General features: G+C 37.1%; 1 protein-coding gene across 6 annotated transcripts in view; it reads left to right on the top strand.

The window, feature by feature from the left end:
• Positions 1 to 12,927, top strand: part of USPL1 (ubiquitin specific peptidase like 1) — a 34,096-nt gene that overhangs the window by 8,336 nt on the left and 12,833 nt on the right. For all 6 annotated transcript variants that reach the window (XM_064586261.1, XM_045869266.3, XM_045869267.3 and 3 more), the window contains 3 exons: positions 1,878 to 2,520; positions 7,060 to 7,146; positions 12,070 to 12,199. In XM_064586261.1, the coding sequence (XP_064442331.1) occupies positions 1,878 to 2,520; positions 7,060 to 7,146; positions 12,070 to 12,199 (860 nt within the window). The remainder of the gene's footprint in view (positions 1 to 1,877; positions 2,521 to 7,059; positions 7,147 to 12,069; positions 12,200 to 12,927) is intronic.

Genomic DNA, 12,927 nt, shown 5'->3' with positions numbered 1-12,927 from the left:
ACTCAAATTCTGTACCCACTGAATAACAGCTCCCCTTTTCCCCTCCACCCGTGCTTTGGAAACCACCATTCTACTTTTGGTCTCTATGAATTTGTCTCCTCTGGGTACCTCATATAAGCGGAATCATACCGTATTTGTCCTTTTGTGACTAACTTATTTTACTTAGCATAATGTCTTCAATATTTATACATGTTGTAGTCTGTGAACAGATTTCCTTACTTTTTAAGGCTGAATAATATTTCATTGTATGTATACCACATTTTCTTTATCCATCTGTGTATTCATGGATATGTGGGTTGCTTTCACCTCTAGGCTGTTGTGAATAATGCTATAATGAATACGGGTATGCAGATACCTCTTTGAGGTCTTTCATTTTTTTGCTTTCATGTTTTTTTGGATATATACTGGTCTATGACTATGAATACAAAATTATTATTGTTTTAAAGTGTTCTCTGTTTTCTGACAAATGGTAGGATTTAGGAAATAATCTCAAGGTATAATGTTGAGGGTCAAGTTGTTAGTTGATGGCGAGTGCATTACTAGTTGGTAACAGTGAGAAGAATCCAGAACTTATCCTATTAAAGTAAAGAATTTCATAAGTACAATATTATGAGTATAGTGTTTATTTGTATAGAAGAAACTGTACTTAAAAAGAGGATTTAGTGCATTTCAGTATCTGTTGCTCACAACCTAGTGACTAAAAAAACTTAATGGCTTGACTTAGCATTACTCATGATTCTGTGGGTTGCGCAGGTGGTTCTTACATTTCACCTGCTGTTGTCTAGGAAACCTAAAATGTCCACATAGCTGGCAGTTGGTGCTAGCTGCCAACTGGGAACTCAGCTCGGGCAGTCAGCCACGATCTCAGTTCTTTTCCATGAGGGTCTCTCCATGAGGCTAATTGGGCTCCTCACAGTATAATGGATGGGACTTCTTTAAGAAGGAGTGTTCCAGAAGGAAGGCTCCAAAAGGAGTAGCTCAATGAGCCCATGCTTATCGGGCTTCCACATGGATCATGCTTGTGAACATCCCATCAAAGCTGGTCACATGGCTTAGCCCAGAGTGGTACAGCAGAGGCCTGACTCTGCCAGGGCATGAATAGCAGGAGGGGTAGTTCTTTAGTTCAGTAGAGGCCACCAAGGTAGCAGTTACCAGGCTTGTGTAGAAGAAGGCATTATTTTAAATGAGGACACATAGTCTATTAGATTTCTTGAATTTGTCTTTTAAAATATCTTCCTAGGTTTCAGACTTGGGGAAAATTGGTTATTTTGGTGATTTGTCTACACTTTTGATATTTGGCTGAAATTATGTTAATACATAATAAGATTTGATGAAGTTGTTAAAATTCGGCCAGTTTGATCCTTAGATCCAATAAGGATGTAAAATTGATAACGCTGATATGCTCTCAGATTAATATTGTTTTGAAATTAAGAAACACAGAAATTACTAATGCAATTTTTTTATTTGAAAATACTTGCCCCCCAAAATGAAAATACTTTTCCAGTTTTTAATGTTATGCGGTGTACCTGTCCCAAAAAGAATAACACTCATCATAGCATGTTTCTTTAAATTGTTGAAATTTGTTAATTCACTAAACATTAGGTTTTTTATTAAAAGTATGTATGTTTTCCTTCTTAGCTTCCTCTAGTGTGAATCAGATTAAACCCTTGATTGTTCAAATTAACTAGGGAAAACTATGCTTTGGGGGGCCAAAATTTTTATTTAATAGCTGTTTATTCCTAGTTCCTTTAAATTTAGATTGGTACAATTGTATTGATGCTAAAATTTTATACATATTTTTCATGACGTAGCAATTGTACTATAAAACTTGAGCTTATTTGAATTTTTTGTAGTTATCGTTTTCTTTTTCTTTCTAGTGCATCTATCCTTTGGGCTCTAAATCACTTAATAACTTAATTTCTCCTGATTTGGAAGATTGTCACACTACAAATAAGCCTCAAAAAAGAAAGTTCTTGGAAACCAACTATAAAGATTTACCTCTTTTAGCAAATGCCAAAAAGACTAAAAATCATACTGTTACTGATGGTGGACAAGTTTTGAACAGCAAACATAATGGAGAAGCATATGATGAAACCTCATCTCACTTACCTGATTTACCACACAGTGGTCCACAGAATCCAGTTAGGACAGCTGATTCCTTGGAACAGAATGAGATTTTGGAGGCTGATACGGACATGGCTGCTGAAGAATATCCTACTACAGTTGATGTTTCTGGAACTGGAGGGATTTCTCCTCAAAATGAAGGATGCACGTCTGAACTGGAAATGCCACTGGAGAGCAAATGTACATCACTTTGCCAGTCTTTATGTGTCCAGTGGAAAAACGCTAATTCTTTCTGTTGGTTAGATTGTATTCTGTCAGCATTGGTGCACTTGGAAGGGTTAAAAAACACTGTGACTGACCTGTACTCTAATGAGGACTCTGTGTTCTGGCAGTTGTTTATGAAGTATAACCAAGCCAATAAGCTCCTGCATACCAATCAGTTGGATGGAATTAAAGGTTGGTAATAATAATTTATTTCTCTTTTACTTTTAAAGAAGTTAATGTTCAGGGATGCCTGGGTGGCTCAGTCAGTTAAGCATCTGCCGTCAGCTCAGGTCATGATCCCAGGGTCCTAGGATCGAGCCCTCCATTGGGCTCCTTGCTCAGCAGGGAGCCTGCTTCTCCCTCTGTCTGCCGCTTCCCCTGCTTGTGCCCTCTCTCTCTCTCTCTCTCTCTCTGACAAATAAATAAAATCTTAAGAAAAAAAGTTAATGTTCAGTTTTGTCTCATAACATGGAAAAGATACAGCTACAAATCACTCATTATTCCACAGTTTCCCAACCATCTTTATTCACAATGAGGGTTATGTATTATTTTTTTCTTATAAAATAGGATACCTATGAACCCACCTCCCAACCCAAAAGAATTAAAATATTTCCAATAACTTAATCTACTTATGTGTTCCTCCCATCCCACGCTCCATCTCCCCTGCAAAAGTAATTAACCCTGAAATGTGTTTTATTGTTTCTTTTTTGAAATAGTTTGTTTTGCATATGTATTGCTAAACAATATATTGCCTACTTTAGTTTGTTTTGAACATAATAAAAAGGATATTGTACAGTAGTCTTCTGGGACTTTTTTTCTTTCTTTCCTTTTTTTTTTTTTTTTTTTTAAGATTGATTTATTTGAGAGAGAGTATAAGCAGGAGCAGCAGCAAAGGGAGAGGGAGAAGCAGGCTCCCTGTGGGACTTGATCCCAGGACCCTGAAGGCAGCTGCTTAACTGACTGAGTCACCCAGGTGCCCCTTTGTATTTTCTTTCTATAAAGATTTATCTGTGAAGCTGCTTGTATTCGTGGTTCATTATTTTTCATTGCTATAGATGTCCATTGTGTAAATATATCAGTATATTCATTTACCTGTCACTGTGTTGTTTTTTGCCATTATAAATAGTGCTGCTGTGACTATTCTTGGGCTCAAATAGAGTTTCTCTTGGGTATACCATAGGAATGGGATCAAATCATAGACTCTGGGGCACCTGGGTGGTTCAGTTGGTAATCTTTTCCAAGATTAGAAAGTCATTCCCCTATATTTTCACTGAAAAGTCAACTTGATTTCAGCTCAGGTTATGGTCTCAGGGTCATGGGATCAAAGCTCTGTGTTGGGGTCCATGCTCTGCGCAGAGTCTGCTTGAGATTTTCTCTCTCCCTCTTCCCCCTCTTATGTGCGCATGGCTCTCTCTCTCTCAAATAAAATCTTAAATCATAGGCTCTAAGTTCAGATTTACAAGATAATGGCAAATTGTTTTCCAAACTGGTTGTACCAATCTACTCCCATTAGCATTGTGTAAGAGAGCCCTGATCCATATATTCTCCCTTGGTTATTTTCACACTTGGAGAATTTTGCTATTTGAATGATGTAAAATGGTTTATGGTCTTGATTTGCCTTTCCCAAATTTTATTTTATTTAAGTTTTTATTTTAATTCAGTTAACACAGTTATATTAGTTTCAGGTGTATACAGTACAGTGATGCAGCAGTTCCATACATCACCTAGTACTCCTCACAAGTGCACTCCCTAGTTCCCTCACCTATTTAACCCATCCGCCACCCACCTCTCTGCCTTTCTCAAATTTTGAAGAGGTTGGACAGCTCTTCAAGTGTAAAATTGATCATATGTTTCCTCTTTTGTGAAATGTCTGTGTCTTACTGTTATTTGCTCTATTACCATGTACTTGTTTGAATTTCTGTATGTCTTTGTTGCTATCTTTATGTCAGATACGTGTTGCTAAATCTCCCAGTTTGTATCTTGTGTATTTACTTTTTTAAAGATATCTTTTGATGTGCAGAAATTGTTAATCTTTCCTCTTGTAGCTAGTAATACTTCTGACATTTAAAAGGAATCTTTCCAAGATTAGAAAGTCATTCACCTATATTTTCACTGAAAAGTCAAAGTTTTGTTGTTGACATTGAATTTTAATTCAGCTGAAGTTAATTTTTGTGTGTGATAGTCATCCCCTTTTCCCCCATTGCCTAACTAGTTTTTCCTAGCTCCTAGCTCCACATTTTTCTCAACTGATCTGCCAGGCCACCTTTGTTATATAGCCTTCCATATATGTGGGCAGCTGTTCCTTAACTCTCAGTTTTTGTTTTCTTGGTTACTTTATCTGTCCCAGTGTCAGTACTACACTATTTTAATTACCAGGGTTATTTGGTATTGCTGTCTGGGAGTATAAGAATCCTCACCTTTATTCAACTTGTCTTTGGTCATGCAATCTTTTATATAAATCTTATATATTTTTCCCCATTGTTGACCATTCAGGCTGCTTATTATTATTTGCAATTATGAATAAACACCATGACATATAATCCATCTATCCTTTGAATCCATCTATTGCCGATTATCTCTTAGAAGGGATATTAAAATTTTAATATAAAGAGTCTTTCTGAATGGCTTTCCAAAAGGGTTATATAAACATGTAATTCCATTTTCATATGTAAAAGAAGGCATCCCAGAGCACTCAGATCACCTTTGAGTATAAACATTTTAAAAGTTACAATTTTGTTAGATAAGAAATAATTGTTTCAACTTGAGTTTCTTCGAGATTGAATTTTTTGCAAGTTTTAAAATTCAGTTTTGTTTTTGTTTTTGTTTTTTTTAAGATTTTATTTATTTGACAGGGAGAGACAGCAAGAGAGGGAACACAAGCAGGGGGAGTGGGAGAGGGAGAAGCAGGCTTCCTGCCGAGCAGGGAGCCTGATGCAGGGCTCGATCCCAGGACCCTGGGACCATGACCTGAGCCGAAGGCAGACACTTAACGACTGAGCCACCCAGGCGCCCCTAAAATTCAGTTTTGTTTTGTTTTTTGTTTTTTTTAATTAATTAATTTATTTTTTTAAAAGGTTTTTATTTATTTATTTATTGGAGAGTGAGCGAGAAACAGCATGAGAGAGGAGAGGGTCAGAGGGAGAAGCAGGCTCCCCGCTGAGCCGGGAACCCGATGTAGGACTCGATCCCAGGACCCTGGGATCATGACCTGAGCCGAAGGCAGTCGCTTAACCAAGTGAGCCACCCAGGCGCCCCTGTTTTTTGTTTTTTTTTAAGATTTTATTTATTTGACAGAGACACAATGAGAGAGGGAACACAAGCAGGGGGAGTGGGAAAGGGAGAAGCAGGGCCCCCACCGAGCAGGGAGCCCATTGCGGGGCTCAATCCCAGGACTCTGGGATCACGACCCGAGCTGAAGGCAGACACCCAACGACTGAGCCACCCAGCCGCCCCTAAAATTCAGTTTTTTATAAGTATTTTTGTTCTGCCTTTCCTTCTCTGTATTCCTGTTCTATATAATTATGGGAACCCAATACTGAGTTAGGTGACAGTTCAATTGATTATTACAGAAGAGTATATTTCTTGTTCAAATTTTGACTTGAATGTTGAATTAATTTTAATTATATTAATTTTTTTATAAAGCATAGCCACTTTATTTTTTGTAGTTTTTTTTTTTTTTTTGAGCCATAATTAACATACAGTGTTATATTAGTTTTGGGTGTACAATGAAATGATTCAGCAGTTCTATACGTTACTCAGTAAGTGTACTCTTAATTCTCTTTATTTCACCCGTACTATATATTCAATCATATTAATTTTTTACAGAATAATTACAGTTTTTATAATATGGTTATAATTGCATTTAAGTTGACTTTGAATTTTAAGTTTTCTCTTTTTTTTTTTGGCATGGTCAAATAAAAATTCTGGTTAATGCTTACTTCATATTATAGGAGAATCCAGATATTTTCCTAATAAAACATATCAACAGCATGATCAGGCTATATGAATTATAAGAGATTTTGGTGAAATCTTTTTTTTGTGTGTGTGTGTGAAATCTTTTGTAGCTTAATAACTAGAGTGAGATGTATATGGGGGCTGGTTTTCTGACACAATAATTCTGAGTACTTTAACCCTAAAGAAATGAACAAAAACATGGATAGGTATGTGCCCAAAAGATGTTTATCATGATAGTATTTATAATAGTGAAAAGAGAAACAACTTAATTGTCCAGCACTAGGTGAATGGTTAATAAAACTGTGATTCAGTTGGTGTGTAATAACTAATCTGCAGAGTTTTTAATGAAGCAAATTCGTGTGAAGTAATAAAAGTTATACAAAGAAATAAATGAGTAGATGTTGTCTCTAGCATGAGTAATAATCACATGTAAAGACATAGCTTCAGCTGTTTCAGAGATAGGCAGAATATCTGAAAGCATAGATCTCTTGCTAGGCCTGTGATTATTTGGATGAGAAAGGCTTTTACTGAGATTTACTCAAACACAATGATGTTGGCTCATGCAGTCGGAACTAATGATACTGGGCTGAGGGAATATTAGGGCAATATATGGCACAGAGAGAGGAATAAGAATTAAGGAAATTTTGTCTTTTCCATTTTGTCTCTGCTAAATTTATTGATTCTGATGAACTTCCATTCTTGGTAATGTCTTAATTTTCTGTGGAAAGATAGAGATTGATAAGAAATTGATAATCTATGTTTCATTTCTTACTTCAGAAATATTTGCAAAGATGGAGACCTATCTGAATGAAGTCAGAGATGAAATTTTCATTAGGCTTCAACCTCAACTTAGATGCACATTAGGTAAGTAATTTGTATTATTTAACTGTATTACTCATTTACCATAAAGAAATACTTATCATAAGAAAATATAATACTGTTTTATTATTTTGGGTGATTCGATTCTTGGGAGAGAGAATCTGTGTAGTTTCATTTAGGAGCCTACCGTTGGTTAAATCATTGGTGGGCAGAGTTGTTGTTCCATATAAATATATAGGTTTGTGTTCCACCCCTTAAAAGTGGATGCATTTTTCAGAACCAGGTGGATACTCAGGGGTTGACACCATTGGTTGCTTTTCCAGTACTTTCCCCCAGTAGACTAATTCAGCATCTTCAACCTTGACTGTACATTAAAAACACCTAGGGGATTGAAAAATGCTTGGGGTCTATTAAATAAGAATCTCAGGGATGGAGCTCAGGTATCAGCAATTTTTAGAAGCCCCTGTGTGATTTTTAAGGATGAACAGGGTTGAGAATCTCTAATCTAAACCAACCATAGTAATCGGACTTCCCTTGCCAGTGATTGGTTTAGGAATAGACATATGGTACAGTTTTCATCAATAAAATATGAGGAGAAGTATACTTTTGGGAAAGCTTTGCTTACTTTTAAAAAGGGCAGAAGAATGAGACCTGCTTTGTTCTCTATGATTTGGCTTTTAGCCTTGGAGCAGAGTAGAGCTAGGGTGCTAGAATCCTGGGGCTTTCGAAAAATTGTTTAGTGTTGCAAAATAGAGTCATTGGTGATTTTTTTTTCAAGGGTAGTGTCTTTTTGTTTTATTTCTCTTTATTGTTGTAGTGACTCTTCTGTTAATACTGTGTTGTAGTAAAGAATATATGATACCCCTATTAAATATCCACATTGAATTATGTAAAATATCAGTGCCTTCAAATTTTTCTCTCAGAAAATTTATTTCATCAGACTCAGGTACTGTATCTGGAAGCAATGTCTTTTTTGCCTGGTAGTATCTTTGTCCCACTGTGCTGTTCCCTAGTTTTATTATTTTGTTTTCCATGAACTCCTACATACATGTTTACTCTGTTCTTAAAATAATAAACTGAATTTCCATATGCCAGATCTTTGGCATTGTTTCCTTTAGGTCTAAAGGACTATTCTAATTTATCATCAGGTAGCATCTCAGATGGGATGAATATTTTTTTTTCCTTTTTAACAAAGTATAATTTCTGTAATAGTGAAACCCTTTTTAAGTGTATACAGTGTATAACCATTACCATAATCAAGATAGAGAACAGTTCTGTCACCCTAAAAGTTTTCTTCAGGCTCCTTCAGCCCCTGTTCTTACCCCAAACCACTGATCTGTTGGGTGGATACTCATTTCAAAGGAGGCTTTACTGTAAGATTACCAGAGTATAGACTGAGGGGCTCCCGTAGTGCATTTTGCAGGTGTCCTTTCCCTCCTGGAGTGACCTGAGATGTTTTATTCAGGGTCCCTGCTCCAGTTCCCATTTGAATTAAAGAGTGGTTTCTCCCCCAGTCTGAATCAGCACTCCTCTTAGCCCTGATAATTATATCTGGAACAAGGTTGCATCTTGTTCCACTGCTGCCTTGGGCCTGGTTTTCTATGTAACAGAGAAGGAATTTTTAAATTATTATTTTATGCAATCATAGCAATTGGGCAAGCATACAGCTCTTCTAATACAATAGAATTCCTCTCTTGTTTGTGTTCATACTACTCATTCAGCAGTAATAGGTGCTATGTTGGAGCTTAAGATCTTACTAGTAAAGTCTAATCTTTGCTTTGGAGAGCATTTTAAAAATCCTACAATGTGTGTGTCTTTATTCTGAATGTTAATGTGTACTTTCAAGTACTAAAGAAAGAGAAAGAGAATCTGTACTGACCCTGAGTGTTGGTTAAATTTTTAAGATCAGTCATTGTATCATTTTGATTATTGTTTTTAAAAAATACATTATAAGCCATCCTTTCTGTTCCCCCTCCCTGCAGTTTAAGAAATAAAATATTACAAATACACGTGAAGCCCCCTTTGTACTCTAATTCACTTCTTCCTTACCTCCCCACAAAGGTAACTGCTCTCTTCAATTTAATTTTTTCTTTCTCTCTAATGTCTAATTTTTTAAAGGAAAAAGACAATATTGTTGTTTGTACTTATTTATGTAATTTTAAGAGTAATTTAGTCTTTGAGATAAGTGTACCAGTGTAAGGATACACAGACCAGTAGAACAGAATAGAGAGTCCAGATGAAAACCCTCCCCTTTTGCTTACGTCATACTGTGTGACAGAGATGGTGATGCAGGTAAGTGGGGGAAAACAAGGCTATCTAGGAAATGTTGCTGGGACAGCTGGTTCCTGAGATGGGGGAAATTGGATCCCTACTCGACACTGTAATCAGAAGTAACTTCAGCCTCTTCAAAGACCTAAACATGGAAAGGCAGAATTATAGAACTTAGGGAAAAAATATGGGTGAATATTTTACCAGAAGAGTTTTTTAAATAAGGTACATAAAATAGTGGTAGATATGATCACATTGAAGTTTGAAACCTCTGGGCAAAGATAGAGAACAAAAGCAGTAATATCCTGGCTATCTTGTGAAGAATTCTGTACATCACTTTAAAAAAAGGACAGCCTGATAGAAAAGTGGCCAGAAAACATTAACGAGCAATTAACAGAAGAGAAAACTTGACTGGACAGCAAAGAGTCACTGAAAGATTTGTATCATGGCAAATGATGGTATTTTAGGGAAATATGCAAACTAGGTAGTTGGATAGGCGTTGGGGTGAAGATACTAGAGGCAAAGAAACCACTTAACTAATTTCAGCAGGAGGTTATAAAAATTGGAATTAATTGGTATTATATGTTCTCTAGTGGATGCTTTATGCTTAATACCCATAAAATTTGTAAACAAAGGAAAATAATTAAGATCAATTAGGAGCTACATAAATTCCCTAAAATGATCCGTACACCTATAACTTATTTAACAGTGTGTTTGAGCTCTTCTTTGATATTTTTTTTCTTTCATGATATTTTGATTCATTGAGAACTTTATGTATTTTTAGACCTGAAGATTCTATGTTGTCATTATGAAGTGTAAATTATTTACTTTTCGATTAATATTTAGTTACAGTAGAGTAAGATTTAAATGCTAGTAACTGTTACAAACTCCTGCTGTACTATGCACTGTTCAGATGCGGGGTGATGCTATGTGTGTTCCTGTTTAGGAGACTGATTGGTATTTATTTCTATTTATAGAAAATATTTTATTTTTATTTTTGTACAAAAGTAGTGGTGAGACTATATCACAAAGGTGACTGTTAAAATAGCCTTTGTACCTCCTGGTATTTATAGAGCGTGTTTAGGCAGTAACACCTCCTGCTCTGCCTTTGGGTCGTGCCAAGGTGACTCCTCCTGGCCTAGTTCCAGGCTACTGTCGCTCCAGGCTAGGGGGAGAACTGGACCATGGAAGTGAGACTGTCCTGGGGAGGCAGGGGAGGGAAGGACTGCAATTCTTTGGCAGCATCTCAGCTCCCCTGAGGGCAGGAAGGTAAGAAACTTCCAATTGGAGAACAAGTGTAAGAGAAGAATGTAAATCCTTCTATTTAATTTGCCTGTTGATCCCAAAAACTGGAAGACTGGATTCACTATGCAGTTTTTGTTTTAATGACACCAGGAATCAGATCTTCTCTAGTCTTGAAGTCATTGAAGTTTAATTTTAATTGGTTTTTTTAGAGATTTATTTATTTGAGAGAGAGTGAGAACGAGCGGTGGGGGGTGCAGAAGGAGAGTGGGAGAATCTCAAGCAGACTCCCTGCTGAGCTCAGAGCCCAATAAGGGGCTCAGTCTCACACCCCAAGATCATGGCCTGAACTGAAATCAAGAGCCAACGCCCAACCAACTGAGCCGCCCAGGCACCCCTAATTTTAATTGTTAAAAGATGAGACTAAAAGATTTTAAGAAGAGTGGTGGATGAGGAGTGGGGACATTTGAGGCTGGCCCTTTAACCCTGTGTGTCATGTCCTCTCCACACATAGAACAAGAGAGTTGGACCAGAAATGGCTTTTTAATGGTTTTGTCCACCTCTGACATTATTCTACAGTGTTAAAATGGATATATCATTTTTGGTATTTGTGGTGAACTGTTTATATATTTTTATTTTGTTTTTATAATACTTTATTAAGATTTTTATAATGCTATATTATAATTTTGTTTTATACCCTAGGGCTGTTATAGCTCTGAGGATTTTTTTTTTTTTCCAGAGAAAAGCTAAAAAAGATATGAGGGAGATAGTATGGGTCTTTTGTCCTTAAAACATTTCCATAAGTGTCCACCAAAAAAATGAAAGACAGGGACTGAAGTGGTAATTAAATCTTTCCTATGATAGACATTTTTAGAAAAATGCTTTAAAAACTTCCTGTAGCCTGGGTGGCTCAGTTGGCTAAGCATATGACTCTTGATTTCAGCTCAGGTCATGATCTCAGGGTTGTGATCAAGCCATGCATTAGGCTTCCTGCTAAGCGGGGAGTCTGCTTGAGATTCCCTCTCTCCCTCTCCCTCTGCCCCTCCCCTCTGTGTGCTTGCACTCTCTCTCTAAGAGGAAAAAAAGATTTTTTTTTTTTTAAGATTTTATTTATTTGAGAGAGAGAATGAGAGAGAGAGAGCAGGAGAGGGGGGAGGGTCAGAGGGAGAAGCAGACTCCCTGCTGAGCAGGGAGCCCGATGCAGGACTCAATCCTGGGACTCCAGGATCATGACCTGAGCCGAAGGCAGTCGCTTAACCAACTGAGCCACCCAGGCGCCAGGAAAAAAAGATTCTTAAACACTTCCCCTTGCCCAACTGTGAATAACTTAACTGTCCTATATTCATATATTTTCACATTTATTTGTACTGTGAATGTAGAGACAAAAGGTAAGTTAATAATTTTTGTTCACTTTTTTCAGTTAATTATGAGCAATGATTTTCCCTTTTCTTTTTGAAGGTGATATGGAAAGCCCTGTGTTTGCACTTCCCCTGCTCTTAAAAATGGAACCCCTCATTGAAAAGCTCTTCATGTATTCTTTCTCTTGGAACTTTGAATGTTCACAGTGCGGACACAAGTATCAAAATAGGTTAGTTATTCTCTTCTTTAAAAATGGACGTATTTTATTGAAAATGGTTCCAAATAATAAAATTTGAATAAAACTTGCTTCCATTTGTACTGCTCTCTCCCTCGTTCCTTCTGCGCTCAGTAAAATTTCCCACCATATCTTGAAGTCTCCCCACCGTTAAGATTAAAAGGAAAAAATTGAGCTCCACAAACTACAGTTTGCTTGCTTATTTAAACTGGAAGAATAAAAAACCATGGTTTGCTGGATTGTTAATTAGTAGGAGTTTTCTTAAGTTCTTCAGTGGAAGGGGAGACAAATGGGAAGAGTAGTATAGTCCCCTCACAGCTCCCCCTCTGGATTCCCTGCTGAGTAAGAATATTTCTTAGAATTCCTTGAAATGATACGTGTTTTGTTTATTCCTCTGTTAGCAACTAGGGTTTTTGTTTGGTTTTGTTTTTATGATTTGAGACTCCCAGAGGCTGGCAGCGGTTCTGAGAGGTAACTTAGGCTCTCCCATTCCTCCATGAGAGACCAGCCACGCCAGACTCCTCTTGCATAATGAGCTGTCTCAGCCTACTTTCTACTTCCCTGATGCCCTTAGGTGAGGATTAGAGGGGTCGTGATTGACACACTATCATTTTATGCCCTGAGATTGGGACTTGGGAAGAACCATGGAGGAGAAAGCAGCAGTGGATTTCTTTTGCTTCCTTACACTGAGCCCATAATAGAGAGAGTAGATTTTGGAAGAG

The sequence above is a fragment of the Mirounga angustirostris genome, unplaced genomic scaffold (genome assembly GCF_029215605.1).
Source record: "Mirounga angustirostris isolate CCGP_5_RB_7025 unplaced genomic scaffold, mMirAng1.0.hap1 SCAF_3, whole genome shotgun sequence".
In the NCBI taxonomy this organism is placed as follows: Eukaryota; Metazoa; Chordata; class Mammalia; order Carnivora; family Phocidae; genus Mirounga; species Mirounga angustirostris.
Note: the sequence above shows the minus strand (reverse complement) of the source record. Positions and strands in the feature narration are given on the sequence as shown.